At 44.2% G+C, this 23,833-nt stretch overlaps 1 protein-coding gene across 1 annotated transcript; it reads right to left on the bottom strand.

The window, feature by feature from the left end:
* Nucleotides 1–10,441: 10,441 nt before the first annotated feature.
* LOC144685350 (uncharacterized) lies at nucleotides 10,442–23,560 on the bottom strand. Its single transcript, XM_078549759.1, has 4 exons — nucleotides 23,444–23,560; nucleotides 22,910–22,948; nucleotides 11,377–11,517; nucleotides 10,442–11,285 (listed from the first exon to the last, which is right to left on the bottom strand). Exons 1-4 carry the CDS (start codon nucleotides 23,558–23,560, stop codon nucleotides 11,166–11,168), a joined length of 417 nt encoding a protein of 138 aa, XP_078405885.1. The 3' UTR covers nucleotides 10,442–11,165.
* Between the last annotated feature and the right edge of the window lie 273 nt (nucleotides 23,561–23,833).

Genomic DNA, 23,833 nt, shown 5'->3' with positions numbered 1-23,833 from the left:
CAGAGACACCATAATCATGAACATCTTCAAGAAAGGCGACAAATCTGACTGCGGTAACTATGGAGAAATCTCCCTGCTTTCAGCCACAAGGGAGGTCATCGCAAGTATCCTCCTCAATCACCTCCTCCCTGTAGCTGAAGAGATCCTCCCAGAGTCGCAATGCAGATTCCACCCACTAAGGGGCACAAAGGACATGATCTTCACGGTGCGGCAACTGCAAGTGAAATGCAGAGAACAGCACCAACCCTTGTACATGGCCTTCTTTGACCTCACAAAAGCCTTCGACACTGTTAACCATGAAAGATTAAGGAGCATCTCCCTCCATTTTGGCTGCCCCCAAAAGTTTGTCACCACCCTCCGCCTACTCCACGATGACATGCAAGCCGTGATCCTGAGCAACAGATCCACCACAGACCCAATCCACGTTCAAACCGGGGTCAAGCAAGACTGTATCATCCCACTAACGCTCTTCTCAATCTTCCTTTGCCACAATGCTCCATCTCACCCTCAGCAAGCTTCCCGCTGGAGTGGAGCTGAACTACAGAACAAACGGGAGCCTGTTCAACCTCTGCTGCCTGCAGGCCAGATCCAAGGTGATCCCTCCTCTGGCATTGAACTGCAGTGTGCAAATGATGCTTGCGCCTGCGCACACCCGGAGGACGATCTCCAAGCCATCGTTAACACCTTCACCGAGGTGTACAGGAGCATGGGCCTTACATCCATAAGACGAAGGTCCTCCACCAACCTCCCCGCTCCACACCTCACTGGCCCCGGTTATCAAAATCCCCATTGAGGCCTTGGACAACGTGAACCACTTTCCATACCTTGGGAGCCTACTGTCAACAAGGGCAGACATCACAGAGGTTCAACACCGCCTTCAGTGTGCCAGCGCAGCCTTCGGCCACCTGATTAAGAGAGTGTTTGAATACCAGGACCTCAAACCCAGCACCAAGCTCATGGTCTACAAAGCAGTAGTGATACCCGCCCTCCTATATGACTCAGAGACATTAGCTATGTACAGCAGGCACCTCAAAACTCTGGAGAAACACCACCAGCGCTGCCTCTGCAAAATCCTGAAAATCCATAGGCAGGATAGGAGCACGATCGTCAGTGCTCTCACCCAGGTTAACATCCTCGGCATTGAAGCATTGACCACGCTCGATCAGCTCCACTGGAGAGGACACATCATCCGCATGCCTGACCCTGGACTCCCGAAGCAAGCGCTCTGCTTGGAGATTTGGCATGGCAAGCGAGCCCCAGGAGGGTAGAGAAAACGCTTCAAGGACACCCTCAAAGCCTCTTTGACAAAGTGCAACGTCCCCACCGACATCTGGGAACCCCTGGCCCAAGACCGCCCAAAGTGGAGGGAAAGCATCTGGGAAGGAGCTGAACACCTCGAGTCTCATCGCCCAGGGCTAGCTGAAGCCAAGCGTCGACAGCGGGAGGAACGTGTGGCAACCTGAGCACACCACCCACCCATTCCCCCTACCACCATCTGCCCCAGACTGTAGGTGTCACGCATTAGATCCTTCAGTCACCTGAGAACTTATTTTTAGTGTGGACGCAAGTCAACCTCAACCCTGAGGGACTGCCTAAGAGAAGAAGATATAATTATAGTAAGACTTCCTTATTCTTATGCCCCAACCATCTTGCAATAAAGGCTGACATACACACCAGTTGCCTTTCCTACGGGCAGAATTTTGCCATTGGCGAGCAGAGGGTGGGGCCCACACATCGACACGTAAAATGACGCGGGATGACATTGGGTGGAACCCCCGACGTCACTGTGGCCCATTTAAATTTTCAGCAAAATCAGCTGCGGGCCCGCTAATCTGTCAATGGCCAATTGAGAGACATTGTCACATGAGGGGGACATGTTAGGGAATTTTTTTTTTCTCTATATTTAATATTTCTCAAAGTCTAGGCGATCTCCCTGAGGCTGCACTTAGCCTCAGGGAGATATGCACTCTTTCATGCACATGTGTGAAAGAGCGTACTTTCGCTTTTAGGGAATCCCCCCGCTGCCTGCACAGGAAGCACATGGCGCTTCCCGCTGGACGTCACACTGGGTGGGCCTTAATTGGCCCGCCCACATAAAATGGCAGTGCCTCTAATAAATATTCTGCTTTTCCAAACTTTCTGCTAAAGTGGATGATTTCTTACTTCCCCACATTATCCTTTATATTACACCTTCTTAAGCCATTTAACTAGTCTATATCTCTCTGCATCTTCCTAACTGCTTTGTATCATTGGCAATGCAGTTGACTCTTCACTGCCCTTTGTTCAAGGGCAATTAGGTATGGACAACAAATGCTGGCCTTGCATGTGACTCCCGCATCCCATGAAAGAATGAAGAGAAATAAAAAAAACTTGGATATATTACACTTCGTCGCTTCACATTTAGATTGATATAGATTGTAAATACCTGAGACCCAAGCATTGATCCTTGGCATCAATTGTTTCCCCATGTGTCCCCCGCCCACCCAGCTCTCCACCCTGCTAGCTATGCCCTCAAAAAATTCTAACAAATTTGTCTATTTCCCTTTCATAAAGCCATGCTGGCTCTGCCTAATAAAATTGTGATTTCCTCAAATGCCCTGTTACCATATCCTTAATAACAGATTCCAGCATCTTCCCTCTCCTTGGTGTCAAGTCAAATAATCAGTATTTCCCTGCTTTCTCTCCCCCTCCTTCCCTGAATAGTGGACTTGCATTAGCTTCCAATCCATGGGAACCATTTTAGAATCAAGGGAAATCTGGAGAAATCTCCACAGAAGGCTGTAGAGGCCAGGTCATTGAGTGTATTTAAGACCGAGATAGATAGGTTCTTGATTGGTAAGGGGATCAAAGGTTACGGGGAGAAGGCGGGAGAATGGGGTTGAGAAACTTATCAGCCATGATTGAATGGCAGAGCAGACTTGATGGGCCAAATGGCCTAATTTCTGTTCCTATGTCTTATGGAAGATCAAACTAAGCAATGTATCCACTATCTCTGTAAATGTCTTCTAAAATCATAGGATGTAGACTATCAGGTACAGGGGATTTGTCAAATTTTAGTTTCATTAATTTCTCTAGAGCCTGTTTTCTCTATGGGTATTAACTACTTTAGGCCCCACACACTCATTAAAAACTGTTCCCCAAAATTTCAACTGTGTTTTTTGCATCTTCTACTATGAACACAGACTAAAAGATATTTGTTTAAAATCTCTACCATTCCCTTATCCGTCATTATAATTTCTCCAGTCTCTGCCTTTAAAGGACCCATGTTTATTTTTGCTAATCTTTTCCTTTTTTTAATACCTGGAAGGGTTCCTACTACCTGGTTTTATATTTCTTACTCGTTGACTGTCATACTCTACTTTCTCCCTTTTTATCCTTTTTTGGTTATCTTTTCTGTTTTTTAAAACCATCTCAATTCTCAGGCTTACTGCTCTACTTGGCAACATTGTAAGCCCATTCTTTTAGTCTAATGCTATCATTAACTTCTGTAGATAGCTATAGTTGTATCACTTTTCCAGTGGAGTTTTCGTTCCTTAAGAGAGTGTTCATTCATTGAGAAGTATGAATTATTCATTTAAATGTTTGCCATTTTAACCTAATTTCCCAATCTACCTCAGCCAACTAAACCCTCACATCTCCATAATTGGCTTTGTTTAAATTTCAGGATTTAGTTTCAGACTCAACCACATCAATCTCAAACTTATTATGGAATTCCTTCATCTTATGATCACTCTTCCCCAGTGGATCCTTCACTACAAATTTACTAATTAACCTTTTCTCATTACACAATACTAGGTGGGTGGGCTCGACGGGGTGGGCAAGGGTGGTTGGGAAGCTAACCGCCACCCACGATTGGGACCAATTAAGGCCCGCCTAGCATGAAAAGTGAGCAGCAACGCTGACCGCTGCCTGTGTGGGGGAGGGGGTAGGAGGGCGAGTGTACCGAGCGTGAACTTCACACATGCACGCGAGTGAGCGCTTCATAATTGCCCTGAGGCGCAGAGTTTCCTCAGGGAGATGAAACGTCCTTAAAAAAAGGGAGTGAGGAAAATATAAATGTAATAAAACATGTCCCCTCATGTGACCCTATCACATGAACAGGGATGTGTTATTAAATTAACTTTAAAACTTCAATTTTATTTTTATTTGCTTTTGGAAACCTCATCCCACCCATGGATAAGATTTTCAAAAAATTGCAAAGGCCACTTGGCCTTTTTGCCTGCCCGCCAACTGTTAGGTTAGACGGCAGCGAAAAATTTAAGCTAATTGATTACTTAATGGCCTTAACAGGCCTTTCAATTGTCGGCAGACTCCAGCGTGCGCCCGCCAGCTGAATTATCACACCCACTGCGCGTTGACATCGGCACACTCAGCCGACATCAACGCACGTAATTTCACGCTCGAGCAGGAAGGGCGCACGCGAAGGGCGAAAATTCCTGCCCCAGGCATCAAATGATTTGCTCTCTAGTTGGTTCCTCAGCATATTGTTCATATTATTCAAAAAAACATTGATGCCAAGCACATTTCATGAAGTCAGGGATGCCTATAAACCATTCCCACTGGTATGCCTCATGCTCTTCATTATTTCTTAGCTTCCCCTATTCTACTGATGCTGCATCTTGATTTTCTGGGCTAAGAACCTTTCTTGCTACTTTGTCTCATCCTTTATCAGAGCTATCCCACCTCTTTTTCCATCTTGCAGATCATTTCTAAAAGTCAAGTACCCTTGAATATTTAGTTCCAAAATTTGAACACCCTGCAACCATGTCTCAGTAATTACTATTACAGAAAACTCGTTTATCTCTATTGGTACTTATCTATTTGGTCATTTTTTTTTTTATTCACTCATTCATGAGATGTGGGCTTCACTGGCTGGGCCAGCATTTATTGCCCATCGCTAGTTTCTCTTGAGAAGGTGGTGGTGAGCTGCCTTCTTGAACTGCTGCAATCCATATGGTGTAGGTATACACGCAATGCTGTTAGGAAGGGAGCGCCAGGATTTTGACCCAGCGACAGTGAAGGAACAGCTTTATATTTCCAAGTCAGGATGGTGAGTGGTGTTCCTATCTATCTGCTCCCTTGTCCTTCTAGATGGTAGCGGTCGTGAGTTTGGAAGGTGCTGTCTAAGGAGCTTTGGTGAATTCCTCAGTACACCTTGTAGATGCTACACACTGCTGCTACTGTGCGTCGGTGGTAGAAGGAGTGAATGTATGTGGACGTGGTGCCAATAAAACCGATTTCTTAGTCCTGGACAGTGTCAAGCTTCTTCAGTGTTGTAGGAGCTGCACTCATCCAGGCAAGTGGGGAGTATTCCATCACATTCCCGACTTGTGCCTTGTAGATGGTGGACGGGCTTTGGCGAGTCATGAGGCAAGTTACTTGTCGCACTATTCCTAGCCTCTGACCTGCTTTTGCAGCCACAGTATTTATATGGCTAGTCCACATCAGTTTCTGGTCAAGGGTTACCCCCAGGATGTTGATAGTGAGGTATTCAGTGATGGTAATGCCATTGAACATCAAGGGGCGATGGTTGTATTCTCTCTTGTTGGAGATGGTCATTGTCTGACACTTCTGTTACTTGCCACTTGTCAGCCCAAGCCTGAATATTGTCCAGATCTTGTTGCATTTGGATATGGACTGCGTCAGTATCTGAGGAGTCACAAATGGTGAACATTGTGCAATCATCAGCGAACATCCCCACTTCTGACCTTATGATGGAAGGAAGGTCATTGATGAAGCAGCTGAAAATAGTTGGGCCTAGGACATTATCCTGAGGAACTCCTGCAGTGATGTGCTGGAGCTGAGATGATTGACCTCCAACAACCACAACCATCTTCCTTTGTGCTCGGTATGACTCCAACCAGTGGAGAGTTTTGCCCCTGATTCCCATTGACTCCAGTTTTGCTAGGGCTCCTTGATGCCACACTCAGTCAAATGCTGCCTTGATGTCAAGGGCAGTCACTCTAACCTCACCATGGAAGTTCAGCTCTTTTGTCCATGTTTGAACCAAGGCTGTAACGAGGTCAGGAGCTGAGTGGCCCGGGCAGAACCCAAACTGGGCTTCAGTGAGCAGGTTATTGCTAAGCAAGTGCCGCTTGATAGTTCTGTTGATGACCCCTTCCATTTCTTTACTGATGATCGAGACTAGACTGATGGGGCAGTAATTGGCTGGGTTGGATTTGTCCTGCTTTTTGTGTACAGGATATACCTGGGCAATTTTCCATATAGCCGGATGGATGCCGGTGTTGTAACTGTACTGGAACAGCTTGGCTAGGGGCGTGGCAAGTTCTAGAGCACAAGTCTTCAGTACTATTGCTGGAATGTTGTCAGAGCCCATAGCCTTTGCAGTATGCAGAACCTTCAGCCATTTCTTGATATCACGTGGAGTGAATCAAATTGGCTGAAGACTGGCATCTGTGATGCTGGGGACCCCCGGAAGAGGCTGAGATGGATCATCCATTCGGCACTTTTGGCTGAAGATTGTTGTGAATGCTTCAGCCTTATCTTTTGCACTGCTGTGCTGGGCTCCTCCATCATTGAGGATGGGGACATTTGTGGAGTCGTTGTTTAATTGTCCACCACTATTCATGACTGGATTTGGCAGGACTACAGAGTTTAGATCTGATCCGTTGGTTGTGGGATCACCTCGCTCTGTCTATCACTTGCTGCTTATGCTGTTTGGCACGCAAGTAGTCCTGTGTTATAGTTTCACCAGGTTGACGCCTCATTTTTAGGTATGCCTGGTGCTGCTCCTGGCATGCCCTCCTGTATTCTTCATTGAACCAGGGTTGATCCCCTGGCTTGATGGTAATGGTAGAGTGGGGGATATGCCGGGCCATGAGGTTACAGATTGTGCTTGAGTACAATTCTGCTGCTGCTGATGGCCTACATTGCCTCATGGATGCCCAGTCTTGAGTTGCTATATCTGTTCAAATTCTATCCCATTAGCATGGTGGTAGTGCCATACAATACGATGGAGGGTATCCTCATTGTGAAGGAGAGATTTCGTCTCCACAGTGACTGTGAGGTGGTCACTCCTACCGATCCTGTCATGGACAGACACATCTGCGCCAGGCAGATTGGTGAGGATGGGGTCAAGTATGTTTTTTCATCTTGCTGGTTCCCTCACCACCTGCCTCAGACCCAGTCTAGCAGCTATGTCATTTAGGACTCAGCCAGCTCAGTCAGTAGTGGTGCTACCAAGCCACTCTTAGTGATGGACATTGAAGTCCCCCACCCAGAGTACATTCCGTGCCCTTGCCACCCTCAGTGCTTCCTCCAAATGATGTGCAACACGGAGGAGCATTGGTTCATCAGCTGAAGGAGGGTGGTACGTGGTAATCAGTAGGAGGTTTCCTTGCCCATGTTTGACCTGATGCCACGGCAACTCCCTCCCAACTGTATACCACTGTGCTGCCACCTCTCCTGGGTCTGTCCTGCTGGTGGGACAGGACATACCCAGGAATGGTGATGGTGGAGTCTGGGACATTATCTGTAAAGTATGATTCCATGAGAATGACTATGTCAGGCTGTTGCTTGACTCGTCTGTGAGACAACTCTCCCAATTTTGGCACTAGTTCCCAGATGTTAGTAAGGAGGACTTTGCAGGGTCAACACGGCTGCGATTGCCGTTGCCTAGGTCAATGCCGGGTGGTCCACCTGGTTTCATTCCTTTTTTGTGTCTTTGTAGTGGCTTGTTACAACTGAGTGGCTTTCTAGGCCATTTCAGAGGGCATTTAAGAGTCAACCACATTGCTGTGGGTCTGGAGTCATATGTAGGCCAGACCAGGTAAGGGCGACAGATTTCCTTCCCTAAAGGGCATTAGTGAACCAGATGGGCTTTTGTAACAATCAACAATGGTTTCATGGTCATCATTGGACTTTTAATTCCAGATTTTTATTGAATTCAAATTCCACCATCTGCTGTGTCCTCAGAGCATTACCCTGGGTCTCTGAATTACTAGTCCAGCAACAATACCACTACGCTATTGCTTCCTGCATTCAGAAATAGGGCCCTTAATTTGAACTTACTGCTATTTTTCCCTGATATGTTCTTGGTTTCAAATGCTCTATTACTTTTCTTAAATTATCTGATCCTTTCTGACATCATCTGTTTGATTTCATCCAAATTGCTACAGATTTAAATTTCCTCGTCAAACTCATAAATTTACTCTTACCTTAACCATCCCTGCCCCTTATTACTTTAAACTCTACCTAATACTATACTTATTTCAACTTGCCAGGACACTGGACCTAGCCCAATTTAACATGAGTCCATCCCAATAGAAGAGCTCCCTCTTTTCCGATACTGGTGCAAGTGCCCAAAGAATTGAAAGACTGCCTCCCTCACCATTCATTCAGCTGCACATTAAACCTCTCATTTGTTTGTTGCAACGCCAATTTGCGATTGCCTCAGGTAGTAATCCAGACATTATAACCTTTGAGATCTGTTTGCTTTGTACCTGTTATGGCACAGCTGAGCTGCTCAAATGCTGAGCTAGTCAAATCCCAAAGGGAAACAACTGCCACAACTGTTTTGCAATTTGTATGCATTTCGAGATGCGTGCTTTGAATTCAGTAGTAATAAGACCACTGAGTCTTATAGGTTTCTTACAAAACTAAATTAAACCTTTATTAAGTGGAAAATAAATTGATTTTAAGCACATACATATGTTCACAAATTACTACTATGATAACTCCTAGCTCCCCTAATTAATCTAACTCCTAGTTACACCTCCATTAAGGCAACAGTAAAACACATATATCTTAAAAGACCCAGGCAAAGTAACACCATACCCTGAACAGTCAAATTCAAAATGAGTTTTCTTAACTTCAGTTCTTGTAGACAGCAGTTTGAGGCTTATAGGCTAGAGGCTTTTCACACCTTTTAGATCTTAGAATTCCTTCCCTTGCACACAGCCTTCTCTCCTTAATACATATTTTACTCTTTGATTGCAAATTCCCATTGTTCCACTATCTCTTTGGACTTTACCTCTCTAATAATAAAATATATCGTAGTACTAATTTTACCAGTAATCCTTGGGAAAAATAAACATACTGTTTCTTAACTTTGGCTAGTTGAAAAATTTTACCCCCTCTTTTAAATTCAAGCTAGCCTGGTTTATTTAAAAATGCAAATGATCCCTTTACACCTCACATTCTAAAACTTCCCCATGTTTGCCTACTTAGTATTTCAAACCTAGCTTATGTTCTGATCCATCAAAGCCTTCAGACCAGCTGCCTTTAATTCAATTAAGTCCCACACACATAAACCCAGAGACACAGACCCCACTATTACTCTACTTTACAATAAATTCCAATAACATTATGAAAATTATTATATCTTCCTGACAGTACCTTAGCTCCTCAAACTCACTCAGCAAAATCTCATTCCTAATTCTATGTATGTCTTTGATTCCTACATAGACCACAATTGGATCCTCCCCGACTTTCTCCAAATTCTTCTCCAGCCGTGAGGAGGTGGCCTTAAACCCAGCACCAAGCTAACAACACATCCTTTGGGACTCCCAACCATGGCTGCAGAGAACAGTATCTTTCCCCACTGACGATATTGTCCCTTTTGACCACCATATTCCTTTTTGCTCTCCCCCGCCGTCCCATTTGACTGACCTCCTATACCATGGCGCCATGGCCCATTTGCCTATTGGCCCTGCAATCTCTGTTCTCAACCATACTGATAGCAGGCCCCTCATACCTGTTGAACAATGGGAAAGGATCCACCGCCACTTATCTGTGATCCCTTAACTGCCTGAGATGCCATCAGATCCTCCTTTTTATGATCACTGACCAGCATTGCTACTTAACCTGTCAAAATGTCCAAGTAACTCTCCCCCTCCCTGTTGCACTACGATGTCTACATCTTGCACTCCAGCTCAACAGCTCTGAGCTGAAGTTCTTCAAGTTTCTAACACTTACTGCAGATACGGTCGCCTAGAATAACACTCCACCAGCTCTCACATGTTACAAATGTGGCACATCTCCTATACTGCCATCTCTATCTAACCCTGTTTTATATATTTAATTGGGCCCATCATGTTTTTGTTAACATTTGCTGCTTTTTGGGTAATTTGCACACAATCAGGTCCCAGAAGCAGCAAATAAGATGAATGATCAGCTCACCTCCTGTGGAAGAGAGTTGAGTGTTGTTCAAGATACTTCAATGTCCTTCTTCAAATAGTGACATGAGAATTTGTCTTTACACTCATCTGAACAGCTATCTCCATTTAATATCTCATCTAAAAGATGGTACATCAAACAATTGGGTTTCCTATTTTTTCAGCAGTGACTATGCTGCACTTCAGGACAGTCTGAAGTCATAAAAAGTATAAAGGCAAGTCCTTCTTTTCTTTCATTTTTTCTCTATTGAAGAGTAAGGGTAATCTTGCCAGCACAGGTTTTGGTTTGTGCCTTGAATCCATAACCATCAGAGTCAAAGACTGGAATTTTCCAGCCCCCCTGAGACGAGCCATTGAATTCTCCATTCACATCGGTGGGACAGGAAGATCCCGCTGGTGTGAGGGGATGGAAAATACCAGCCAAAGTAAGACCATCGAACCAAGTTAACAATTTGCTTCTGATACACCACAGGAAACCCACTAGCAGATAAAAAAGCTCAATTTTGAAATGATTATATAAACATAATAGCAAAGCATTTATAACATCTCATATAAATTGATGGTTATAGAAAACAAAGGTTAGGCAAAAATAATTTATTCAGATATAAATATGAACAATAGTAACATCTATTACCATACATATTATAAATAATATTTTCACATTACAATTTGCAACATAAATCACTGGTGACTTCCTGCAACAAGGAATGAGACAGGTGACAAAATAAATAAATAAATACAATAATATTCTTATATCCCTTGAAAAAGAGATAAAAAAGGCACTTAATTAATCTCACCAATTATTATGAAAACATGTACACTCTTGATTTGAATCAAACATCTCGTTAATTATATTTATTGGTGTGTATATATACATGTACACATACAAATATTATATATATATATAGATACACACTTACATATATACACACACACACATATATATATATATATATAGATATCACATACTGAAACTTTCTTCTTTCAAATGTTTTTCAGTTTGGCCCCCAGTCCAGTGTTATTTTGTGTTTATATGACTTCTGCTCGGCTGTTTCTGTTAATGCCTTGTAAGAGATTAGTGAACCTTTCCAGGAACTCTCTTGATCTTACTCTTGCCACTTCAGGACGTTGACAATCTATTCTTATCAGCTAAAATATATTTGGAAAAGCATCATTAGTCGAGTGACAATTCAAAACTTTAAAGACGTGTTTCTAAAACTCAAATAAAAGTGAAACATACCGTGTTTTCCTTTTCTCTTTCTAAGTTCGACAGGATACGTTCCATAACTACTCTAAGTTCACCCTGACTGTCAGCAGTCATATTGACTTTTCTCAGTCCTTCGTGGAACTTATCAAGAACTTCATTACTACATCCGCTATCCTAATGGAGAGAATAAGGGAGAGGCAGTGTTAGCATGCTGTCTTTTTGCCTTGGGGATTTGGCATGTATTTAGCATGAATTGATGAGAATCTCTTCTGCTTGTAGGGCATAATGCTCCTAAGTGATCCTACTTTCATATATCTGGTGCAAATTCCCAAAAACCTGCTGCACCTATCACAGCATCAAAATGGTCCGAAGATGACAAGTGGGATTCTTGTGGCTGGTGCAATACTTCTCCTCACCCTCCTCAATACAGTCCTCCAAAACATTCCACTCTGGTGCCTCTTCATCTTTGTCTTCATAGGTGGAATTATTCTTGCTTTCAGCATCTTCAACAGATGCTTCTCATCTCATCCAAGGATCTATCCTTGGTCCCCTCTTCTTCCCCATACTGACCCTTAGCAATATCACCCACAGATGGGAGGTTAGCTTCTATGCTTAACACTAGCTAATGTTTCCCAACTCACCTCTTTTGACCCTTTCATTGACACACTGCTGTCAGAAAATTTGTTTGATATGCAATCTTAGCTAGGCCACAAAATAATCCAGATAATGCCAGGCTATAATTTTGGAGTGGGATCCTGTCATTGGGGGTGGGTTTAAAGGGAGGCTTCTTGTTCAACCAGCTTTCCACCTGGAGGACACCTCCAGACACGTACTGGGCCTCAGCCTCAAGGGAGTCCCATCCGAAGCTGGAAAGATATGGCATCATCACCAATCTGCCCCTGCTTTGACACGTAATTGCCAATAATTGACCACCCAAAACTGCCAGGCAGGTAGCAGGTGTATGAACCCACATACGGCGCTATTACTCAGAGGTGGAAACACAACTTTCAAAAATTCCCCACACTCTTTCCTCTACAGCCGCCTCCTCCATGCAGCCGATAAGATTCAGTCCAGCTTGTCTGACTCACCTCTTCATGACCTCAACCCTCCTTATCCTTGAAACCTTCTGTGCAGTCATATTGGGACCCATCCCCCAACTGAACTTTCTATTCCTCTGTCTCTGGCCTGTTAGGTACACCCACACTTTGCTCAAAAATTGATGGTTCTGCTTTCATCCTCCAAAGTCTTGGACTTTAAAATTCCCTCCTCTCCTCCTCAATGACCCTCCTTCGGCCTTGGAAAATGGTGAGAGTGATGGTGGCCAACCAGAGATAAGGCCATGGCACTGTGGGTGATCCAGCTGTTCAGGGGGGGAGGAAGAAGTGTGGAAGGGCAATAGTGGTAGGGGATTCGTTAGTGATGGGAGTAGACAGGTGCTTCTGCAGCCGTGGGCGTGACTCCAGGACGGTTTGTTGCCTCCCGGGTGCCAGGGTTAAGGATGTTACAGAACGGCTGCAGGGCATTCTGAAGGGGGAGGGTGAGCAGCCAGAGGTCGTGGTCCATTTTGGGACCAATGACACAAGAAGAAAGAGAAATGAGGTCCTGCAAGCAGACTTTAGGGAGTTAGGTGGGAAATTGAAAAGCAGGACTTCAAAGGTAGTAATCTCCCGATTACTCCCGGTGCCACGCAGTAGTGAGTATAGGAGCAGAAGGATAGAGCAGATGAATGCATGGCTAGAGAGATGGTGCAGAGGGAGGTCTTTAGATTCCTGGGGCATTGGGACCATTTCTGGGGGAGGTCCAACCTGTACAAGTTGGACGGGTTACATCTGAACAGGAACGGGACCAACATCCTCGCAGGGAAGTTTGCTAATGCTGTTGGAGCGGATTTAAACTAAACCGACAAGGCAACGGGATCCTGAAAAGTAGTTCAGAGGAGAAAGAAGCTGAGATGGAATTAGAAGTTAAAACACTGGTAAGTGAGTCTGGAAGGCAGAGGAAACATAGGCTACATAGAAAAGAAGTGAGTTTAGCAAGGCTAAATGGAATATATTTTAATACAAGGACACTGAGGAATAAGATGGACAACTGAGGCCACAGATAGGTACATGGGAGCATGATATCATATTCCTGGTTATAGGGTATTCAGACAAGTTAGAAGAGGGGGGGAGTTGCAATAGTGATCAAGGAACCAATTATAGCAATGAGGAGGGATGTTATCTTGGAAGGATCATCAAATGAAGCCATATTGGTAGTAGTAGAAAACACAAAAGGGGCAAACATGCGGCTGGGTGTGTACTATAAGCTCCCCAAACAGTCAGGGAGAGATAGACAATCAAATATGTAAACAAATTTCAGAGAAGTATAAGAATAATAGGGTAGTAATTTAACTACCCAAATATTAACTGGGATAGTTTTAGTGTGCAGGGAAGGGAGGGAGCAAAATTCTTAAGTTGCATCCATGAGAACTTTTTTAGCCAGTACGTAGAAAGCCCAACAAGGGAGAGGGCAGCTCTGGACCTAATATTTGGAAATGAGTCCAGGCAAGTGGAAGGTGTATCAGTAGGGGAGCATTTTGAAGATTGTGACCATAACTCAGTTAGATTTAGGATAGTTATGGAAAAGGATAAGGTTGGGCTGGGAATAAATGTTCTAAACTGGGGAAGGCTAATTTTACTAAAATGAGATGCGATTTGGCCCAAGTGGACTGGGAGCAGCTACTTGCAGATAAAACTGTGTCAGAGCAGTGGGAGGCATTCAAGGAGGAAATAGCGAGAGTACAGGGCAAATATGTTCCCATAAAGACAAAGGGGGGAAACCAAGTCCGAAGAACCCTGGATGTCAAGGGACATAAAGGTTAGGATTAAGAAAAAAAGAGAAGCTTATGGCAAATACCGAGGGCTCAGTATGGAAGAGTCTCTAGAGGAGTATAAAAAGTGCAGAGGGGAACTTAAAAAGGAAATTAGGAAAGCTAAGAGAGTGCATGAGTATGGTGGGTAGTATAAAGGAAAACCCAAAGAGTTTTTTTAAATGTATAAAAAGCAAGAGTATAACTATGGAAAGAGTAGGGCCAATTAGGACCATAGAGGTAATCTGTGTGTGGACCCAGAAGACATGGGTGCCGTCCTCTATTAATACTTTGCATCATTCTTCATAATGGAAAAGGACGACGCAGATATAGACATCAGGGTGGAGGACCGTGAAATATTAAAGGAAATTAACATAGAGAGAGAGGAGATACTAGCGGTTTTAGCAGTCTTAAAAATGGATAAATCTGCAGGCCCGGATAAGATGTATCTCAGGCTGAGGAAGGCAAGGGAAGAAATATCAGGGGCCCTGGCAGTAATTTTCAAATCCTCTCTGGCCACAGGTGAGGTGCCAGAGGACTGGAGGACTGCTAACATTGTCCCATTATTAAAAAGGGGAGGAAGTGATAGACCAGGAAATAACAAGCCAGTCAGCCTAACCTTGGTAGTGAGGAAGTTACTAGAAAGAATTCTGAGGGACAGAATATATCTGCACTTAGAGAGACATGGATTAATCAGGGGTAGTCAGCATGGATTTGTTAAGGGAAGGTCATGTTTAACAAATTTGATCAAGTTTTTTGAGGAGATAACCAGGAGTGTTGATGAGGGTAATGCATTTGATGTGGTCTACATGGACTTTAGCAAGGCTTTTGATAAGGTCCCTCATGGCAGACTGGTCAAGAAAGTAAGAGCTCATGGGATCCAAGGCAAAGTAGCACAGTGGATCCAAAATTGGCTGAGAGACAGGAAGCAGAGGGTGATGGTAGAGGGATGTTTCTGTGGCTGGCAGTCTGTTTCCAGTGGGGCTCCACAGGGCGCGGTGCTGGGACCCTTTCTGTTTGTGGTGTACATAAATGATTTGGACTTAAATGTAGGGGGAATGATCAAGAAGTTCGCGGATGACACAAAAATTGGTAGGGTGGTAAATAGTGAGGAGGATAGCTGTAAACTGCAGGAGGATATCAATGCACTGGTCAGGTGGGCAGAGCAGTGGCAAATGCAATTCAACCCGGAAAAGTGTGAGGCAATGCACTTGGGGAGGGCTAACAAGGCAAGGGATTACACAATGAGTGGTAGGACCCTGGAAACAACTGAAGATCAGAGGGACCTTGGTGCGCATATCCATAGATCCCTGAAGGTAGCAGGGCAGGTAGATAAAGTGGTTAAGAAAGCATATGGGATACTTGCCCTTATTAGCCGAGGCATAGAATACAAGAGCAGAGAGGTTATGCTGGAACTGTATAAAACGCTGGTTAGGCCACAAGTGGTGTACTGCACGCAGTTCTGGTCACCACATTATAGGAAGGATGTGATTGCATTGGAGAGGGTGCAGAGGAGGTTTACAAGGGTGCTGCCTGGGCTGGAGGGACTGAGCTATGAGGAAAGATTAGATAGGCTGGGGTTGTTTTCCATGGGGCAACAAAGGTTGTGAGGGGAACTGATAGAGGTGTATAGGATTATGAGGGGCATGGATAGAGTGGATAGGAAGGCACTTTTTCCATTAGTAGAGGTGTTATTAGTAGAGGGGACATAGATTTAAGGTAAGAGGTAGAAGGCTAAAAGGGGAGTTGAGGAGAAATTGTTTCACCCAGAGGGTGGTGGGAGTCTGGAACTCATTGCCTGAAAGGGTAGTTGAGTCAGAAACCCTCGTAACATTTAAGAAGTATTTAGATATTCACTTGTGTTGCCATAACCTCCAGGGCTATGGGCCAAGAGCTGGAAAGTAGGATTAGCGTAGTCAGAACTTTGTTGACAGGAGTGGACATGATGGGCCGAATGTCCTCCTTTTGTGCTATAGACATCCATGAGTCTATGAATCTATGAGTCAATAAGATCATGGCTGATCTGCCCCAGGCCTCAACATTTCTTCCGTGCCAGCTCATTATAGCCCCCAACTCCCCGATATTTCAAAGGTTTATCTACCTCCTCTTTAAATACTCTGTGATCTAGCCTCCATAATTCTCTGGGGTAGAGAATTCTAGACATTCACCATCCTCTGAGAGAAGAAATTCCTGCGCATCTCAGTTTTAAATGAATTTCCCCTATTCTGTAATTATGTCCCCTAGTTCAAGATTCCCCCACTGGTGGAAACATCTTCTCAACATCCACCCTGTCAAGACCCCTCAGAATCTTGTACATTTCAAAAAGATCACCCCTTATTCTTCTAAACTCTAATGAATAAAGGCTTAACCTGTTTAGCTGTTCTTGATAAGTCAACCCCTTCATCCCAGGAAACAGCCTAGTGAATCTCTTTTGAATTGCCTCCAATGCCAGTATATCCTTTCTTAAATATGGGGCCCAAAATTTTACACACTACTCCCGGCGCGGCCTCACCAACACCCTGTACAGTTGTAACAAGACTTCCCTATTTTTAAACTCCAACCCCCTAGCATACAGGCTAAAATTCCATTTGCCTTCTTAATTACTCGCTGCACCTGCAGGCTAACTTTTTGTCTTTCATGCACAAGAACACCCAGATCCCTCTGTGCTACACTTTTTTGGAGTCTCTCTCCATTTAAATAATAGTCTGCCTTTTGATTCTTCCTACCAAAGTGCATGACCTCACAATTTTCTACAATAAACTCCATCGGCCAAGTTTTTTGCCCACTCACTCAACTTATCTATACTCCCTTGCAGATTCCTTATGTCTTCATCACAACATGCCCTCTCACCTATTTTTGTATCATCAGCAAATTTGGATACATTACACTCTGTCCCCTCCTCCAAGTCATTAATACAAATAGTAAATAATTGAGTCTCTAGGAATGATCCTAGTTATGTCTTTCCAACCTGAAAAAGACCCATTAATCTCAACTCTCTGTCTTCTATGTGTTAACTAATCGTCAATCCATGTTAATATATTACCCACAATACCGTGAGCTCCTATCTTGTGCTATAACCTTTTATGTGGCACCTTACCGAATGGCTTCTGGAAATCCAAATACACTACATCTACCGGTTCCCCTTTATCAAATCTGCTTGTTATATTCTCAAAGAGCTCTACCAAATTTGTCAAACATGATTTTCCTTTCACAAAACCATGTTGATTCTGTTTGATTGTGTTAAGCTTTTCTAAATGTCCTGCTATTTCTCCCTTAATAATGGACTCTTAACATTTTACCAATGACAGATTTTAGGCTGACTGGCCTATAATTTCCAGATTTTTGTCTCCCTCCCTTCTTGAACAGGGTCGTCACATTAGCGGTTTTCCAATCCGTTGGGGCCCTCCTGGAATCCAGCGAGTTCTGGAATATTTCGCCCAATGCCTCCACTTTCCTTTAAAACCCCTGGATGCAGGCCATCAGGTCCTGGCGACTTGTCTGCCTTTAGTCTCATTAGTTTGTCAAATACTTTGTCCCTCGTGATGAGAGACTGTTACAAGCTCTTTCCTCCCATTAATTCCTTGCTTATCTGATATCTTTGGGATGCTTATAGTGTCCTCCACCATGAAGACCAGTGCAAAATATTGGTTTAAATTATCTGCCTGTTCCCAGTTATCAATTCTCTAGTCACATTCTCCAAGTGATGAGGCTATGGATTTGAAAACGAGGATGAGAGTTTTAAAATTGAGGCATTTCTTCAGCAGTTGCCAGTGTAGATCAGTGAGCACAGGAATGATGGGTGAAGTGCACTTTTCTCTTATTACATCTTCAGTCAGAAGTGCTGAGTAGATGATCAACCTCGGCCTCCTCCAGAGGTCCCCAGCATCACAGATGCCAGTCTTCAGCTAATTTGATTCACACCAAGTGAAATTAAGAAATGGCTGAAGGCACTGGATACTCAAAGGCTATGGACTCTGGCAATATTCCAGCAATAACACTGAAGACTTGTACTCCAGAACTAGCTGCGGCCCTAGCCAAGCTAATCCAGTACAGCTACAACACTGGCATCTACCTGGCAATATGGAAAATCACCCTGATATGTCCAGTACACAAAAGCAGGACAAATCCAACCAGGCCAGTTATCATTCTGTATCATTCTACTCTTGGTCATCAGCAAATTGATGGAAGGGGTCATTGACAGTGCTATCAAACAACACTTACTGAGCAATTACCTGCTCACTGATGCTCAGTTTGGGTTCTGTCAGGGCCACTCAGCTCCTGACCTCATTACAGTTTTGGTTCAAGCATGAACAAAAGAGCTGAACTCCAGAGGTGAGATGAGAGCAACTGTCCTTGACATCAAGGCAACATTTGACTGAGTGTGGCTTCAAGAAGCTGTGGCAAAACTGGTGTCAAAGGGAATAAGGAGGGGTGAGTGGGGGAGTGAACTCTCCACTAATTGGAGTCACACCTAGCACAAAGGAAGGTGAATTAAAACAGAAAATGCTGGAAAAACTCAGCAGTGCTAAAAAACTCTTCCAAAGAAGAGGCATATTGGACTCAAAACGTTAACTCTGTTTCTCTCTCTACAGCTGCTGCTAGACCTACTGAGTTTTTCCAGAATTTCCTATTTTTATTCCATACTTGCAGCGACCACAATATTTTGTTTTTACTAGAAAGGAAGATAGCTGTGGTTGTTAGAGGTCAATCATCTCAGCTCCAGGACATTACTGCAGGAGTTCCAAAGGGCAATGTCCTAAGCCCAACCATCTTCAGCTGCTTCCATCATGAGGTCAGGAGTGGGGATGCCCGCTGATGATTGCACAATGTTCAGCACATTCACCACTCCTCAGACACTGAATGCAGCAAGACCTGGACAACATTCAGGCTTGGGCTGACAAGTGGCAACGAACATTCACACCACACAATTATCAAGAAATGACCACCTCCAACAAGAGAGAATCCAACAACCTCCCCTTGATATTCAATGGCAATACTATTGCTGAGTCCCCCAGTATCAACATCTTGCGATAATAAAAACAAAATACTGCAGATGTTGGAAACCTGAAATAAAAACAGAAAATGTTGGAAAAACCCAGCAGGTCTGGCAGCATCTGTGAAGAGGGAAACAGAGTTAACATTTCAAGTCTGTAGGACTTTTCTTCAGAGCAACCTAGGGATTGCCATTGATCAGAAACTGAACTGGACAAGCCATATAAATACTGTGGCTACAAGAGCAGGTCAGAGACTGGGAACCTGCAGTAAGTAACTTACCTCCTGTTTCCCAAAGCCTGCCCAGCATCTACAAAGCACAAGTCAGGTGTTAGATGGGATACTCTCCACTTCCCTGGATGAGTGCAGCTCCAACAGCACTCAAAAAGCTCAACAGCATCCAGGACAAAGCAGCCTCCTTGACTGGCACTCCATCAGCCACCTTTAACATTCACCCCCTCTACCACAAACTCACAGTGGCAGCAGAGTGTACAATCTACCAGATGTACTGCAGGAATTCACCAAGGTTCTTTCAATAGCACCTTCAAACTTGTGACCTCTAACACCTAGAAGGACAAGGGCAGCAGATGCATGGTAGCACCACCACCTGACTTGGAAATATATCGCCATTCCTTCACTGTCGCTGGGTCAAAATCCTGGAACTCCCTTCCTAACAGCACTCTAGATGTATCTACACCATGTGGTCCACAGCAGTTCAAGAAGGCAGCTCACCACCACATTCTCAAGGGCAATTAGGGATGGGCAATAAAAATTATGACATAGTGAGCGTCATCCACACCCCCATGAAATATCAAAAAATATCCTGATGCAAGTTGGGATGACCTCAAGTTTACGAAGGACAGGAGATAGAAGGCCAGCCAGGAGTCTACTGGAATAGTTGCATCTAGAGATGACAAGGGCACAGATTGGAGTTTGAGCGGCAGATGATTTGGGATAGGAGCGGAATCAGGCAATGTCATAGAAATGAGAATAGGCAGTGTTAGCAATAGTGCAGCAATGTGATCAAAAATTCATCTTGGAGCCAAAAATGACAACAATCTGGTTATTCTGAGTCAATTACCAGGGAGAGGGATGGAGTGATAGTTAGAGAACGGAGTTTTGAGCGGGGATCGAAGACAACGGCTTGGGTCTTCTCAATGTTTAATTGGAGGAAATTTCTGCTCATCAAGTACTGGTTATCAGATGAGCAGTCTGATCATTAAGCAATAGGGGTTGAGTTGAGAGAGGTGGTGGTGAGGTAGAGCTGAGTGTCGTTAACGTACATGTGTAAATTGCTGCTGCCCTTTCAGATTTTGTCACTGAGAGGCAGTATTTGGATAAGAAATAGCAGAGGCCAAGGACAGAGGTAATGGTGTGGGAGTGGGAATAGGCACCATTGCAGGTGATACTCTGGCTATGGTTGGATAGGTAAGGGTGGAACCAGGTGATTGCAGTTGAAGAAGGATGGTGTGCTCAACCTTGTCAAAGGCTGCAGTAACATCAAGAAGGGTGAGGAGGGATAGTTTATCTTTGTCACAGTCACATGGATGCCATTTGTGACTGTTTCAGTACTTTGCCAAAGGCAGAAATCTGATTTCAGGGATGCAAATATAGAGCTCTGGCATGGATTTGGGAAGCAACAACAGGTTCAAGGACTTTGGAGAGGAAGAGGAGATAGGAGATCGAGCAGTAGTTTGCAAAGCAATGGGGGTCAAGGGTTGGTTTTTTGAGGAGGGGAGTGTGATGATGGAGAGAGGGACAACAGCAGAAGAGAGAGAACCATTTATAGTACCAAGTAACACTGGGACAAGGAGGGGAATTTGGCCAGCAAATAGTTTAGTGGGAATTGGTTGAAGGCAGGAGGTCTGTCTGATGGATTAGATGAACTTGGACAGTGGCTGAGGTGAGACTGGAGAGAATCAAGAAAAAGAGGTTCACTCAAGGAAAGGGCAAGCAGGAACTTTAGAGTCGTTTAGGCTGGTGGGCTAGGGAAAAGGAAGGAAGCAGCAGAAGCAGCCGATCAGATGGCCTCAATCTTAGTGACAAAGGAATCTATGAGATCCTCATGTTTATTGCTGGACGATGAGGATGGAGGATATTGGGGAGAGGGGTTTAAGAAGATGGCTTGCAGCAGAGAAAAGGTTAACCTTCTATTTCAGGATGAACCTGGAATAGTGAACAGCTTTAGTGATGGAGAGCAGGACTTTTTTTTTGGTGGTGAATTGCTAAAACAGTTATCTGCCATATTAGTTCAAGCCTGTGAAGAATGCAAGTTGCTGTTGTTAGAAACTGAGTGCTAACATGCACAATGGTGTAGGTAGCTAAGATATTGGGCCAATACACAAGAAATTATGTCTTCAAATTGAACTATAATAATTGTAAACTTATGCTTAATAATCCTGGTGATTTGTAGGCTGCATGTAACTTCATTCCTGTACTCTGTGCTTGGCTCATAATGCCCCCTGAATTATAGAATCATACCACACACTTGGAAGGCCCACTGTCCCTGTGTCAGTTCTCTGAAAGTTCAACCCTCCTGTTCCTCCCAATACATTTTCTGAAAAGCTTTTTTTTTAAGTATTTAACCAATTCCATTTTGAAAGTAACTATTAGATTAGGTCTGATGAAGAGTCATTTGAACTCGAAACGTTAACTCTGTCTTCCTCTCCACAGATGCTGTCAGACCTGCTGAGTTTTTCCAGCAATTTTTGTTTTTGTTGTATTAGATTAGGTCATTTAGGCAGTGCATTCTAGGTTGCAACAACTCATTTTTCCTCCTCTCCCTACTAGCATTTTTTTGACAATTATTTTAAATTGGTATTCTCTGGTTACTGGTCCTCCAGTTTAGGTTGCTACTTAGTTGCCAAAACAATTACTATGCGCTGTACCAGCTTAAAAAGCAGGCGACCCACCATCTTCTCAGAGCAGCTAGGAATGTGGAATAGATGCAACCTTGTCAATGATATCTACATTATAAGAACATTGGGCTGAATTTTCCCAGTCCCATGGAGTCATGGCGATGGTGGGGGGGGTAGGGGGAGGATATGGGGGAAGCTGAGCGGGATGGCACTCTGGCACATTCCTGCCACCTGGGAACATTCACAGCTCGCCAGGTAAGCAGACCAGCCGCCCACTCCACAGAGACGGGCAGCGAGTTATCATAGTTAAGGCCCCAACTAAGTGGTTTTTGCAGCCTCCCCAGCATTTTATCAGTGGCAGAGCTGCCCTCATTGAGTGTGAAGGCCAGCAGCTCAATGGAGCCCTGTGGGAGGCTGGGAGCTATTGGAGCCAGAGACTCCACGCCACTGTGACAGGGTTGCGGGCAGGAAAGGTCACACCCGCAGCCTAAACAATTCTATCGGCTGGTTCCTCTCTGCTCCGAGGGGCTACCGGCTTTGCTCCCCCGAACTTTTCATTTAAATCCAGGCCTTTGTGGGTGCCTCCATGTCCCTAACCTGCCGCAGCAGCACCTACCTTTCCAGATGAGGCAGCTGAGGCTCTACACCTGTCAACCCTCAGGGAGCTCGCTAAGATGGCAAGTGCATAGGCAGTCAATTAAGAGGCAACCTCCAGGAAGATTGTAACACTATTCTCGCTGTGTGGACAGGTGCTGGCTTGGGACTCCCATTTGACCCTGGTGTTGGAGTCCTGAAGCCCGCAGGAAAATCCAGCCCATTGTTTCAAGTAATTCTTCAATTTCTCTTGTAGAAAAACTAGATGCCTTACCAGGTTAATCATTGGTGTATCCATATTCCTTGGTAAAGCCTAAAAGGAATGAGATTTATTTGCGTTTAGATCTTACAAGAGGCAGTGAATGTATATTAAGTTCAAAAGGAGTCAAAGTCATTTCTTAAACCTTGCCACAAAATTGAAGGAAGAGGGAAAAGGTGGGTTGGACTTCCAAGGCGCGCTGGCTCTGTGTGATAGGCTGCCAGTTTCCTGCTAAGCGGTGTCCACAGGCAGAGTTCTGATCTAAACTAGATCTGTGGAGAGCTTTGGAGTGAAGACCAGACACTCCCCCTCAGGGGAAGAGGGAAACACTCCACTCTTTCTACCAGTTGGCAGAAAGAGAGACTGGGAACAACATCTTCAGCCTGGTCTTGTGGCTAAAGACCTGCTCCCAGCTTCTTGGCACAGGGAGAGCCAGGGTGAATATATTAAATAATTTACTGAAATAAAGTTGTGATAAAATTTGCTAAATTCTCCAAAAGTTTAAGATGAAACATATTGTTACTGACAGTCAACAGAAAGTGAACTTACCTTTAAAATCTTATCTTCGTAAGTTCTAATGTCCTGTAAAATCTCTGTAATCCTTGAAGAAGCATGGCTGCCATAGTTACAGTAACCAAACAAAATCAGCATGTATAGAGAGATCATTTTGTCACTAAAGATGCTCAGTAAGTACTTGCTCTATGCTGTTGTTACAATTAAAATGCACATCTGTAATTCTTTTTCATACGCTAAACACAGAAATGATGCTATTGTATTCCTGTGGAACAGGTAGAGAATACCACTTGCAGTTATAGAGTGTTTTCATTTCTCATAGCCATTGCAACCCTGTTTGTGCTCTGTTTCCTCTTAAGGAAAATGCTTACTCTGGAGAAACTGTGGACTTTCTGGTACAGAGTAGTTCCTAATTTTGTTGACTCT

This window comes from Cetorhinus maximus, chromosome 10 (genome assembly GCF_964194155.1).
Source record: "Cetorhinus maximus chromosome 10, sCetMax3.hap1.1, whole genome shotgun sequence".
Classification (NCBI taxonomy): Eukaryota; Metazoa; Chordata; class Chondrichthyes; order Lamniformes; family Cetorhinidae; genus Cetorhinus; species Cetorhinus maximus.
The sequence above is the reverse complement of the archived record's forward strand: the minus strand, read 5'-3'. Positions and strand labels throughout refer to the sequence as shown.

Coding starts and splice junctions, on each gene's coding strand:
- LOC144685350 (XM_078549759.1), bottom strand. CDS start 23,560: ATGATCTCTCTATACATGCTGATTTTGTTTGGTTACTGTAACTATGGC. Junction 22,949..23,443: donor ACGAAGATAAGATTTTAAAG/GTAAGTTCACTT, acceptor CATTCCTTTTAG/GCTTTACCAAGGAATATGGA. Junction 11,518..22,909: donor ATACACCAATGATTAACCTG/GTAAGGCATCTA, acceptor TCTCTCCATTAG/GATAGCGGATGTAGTAATGA.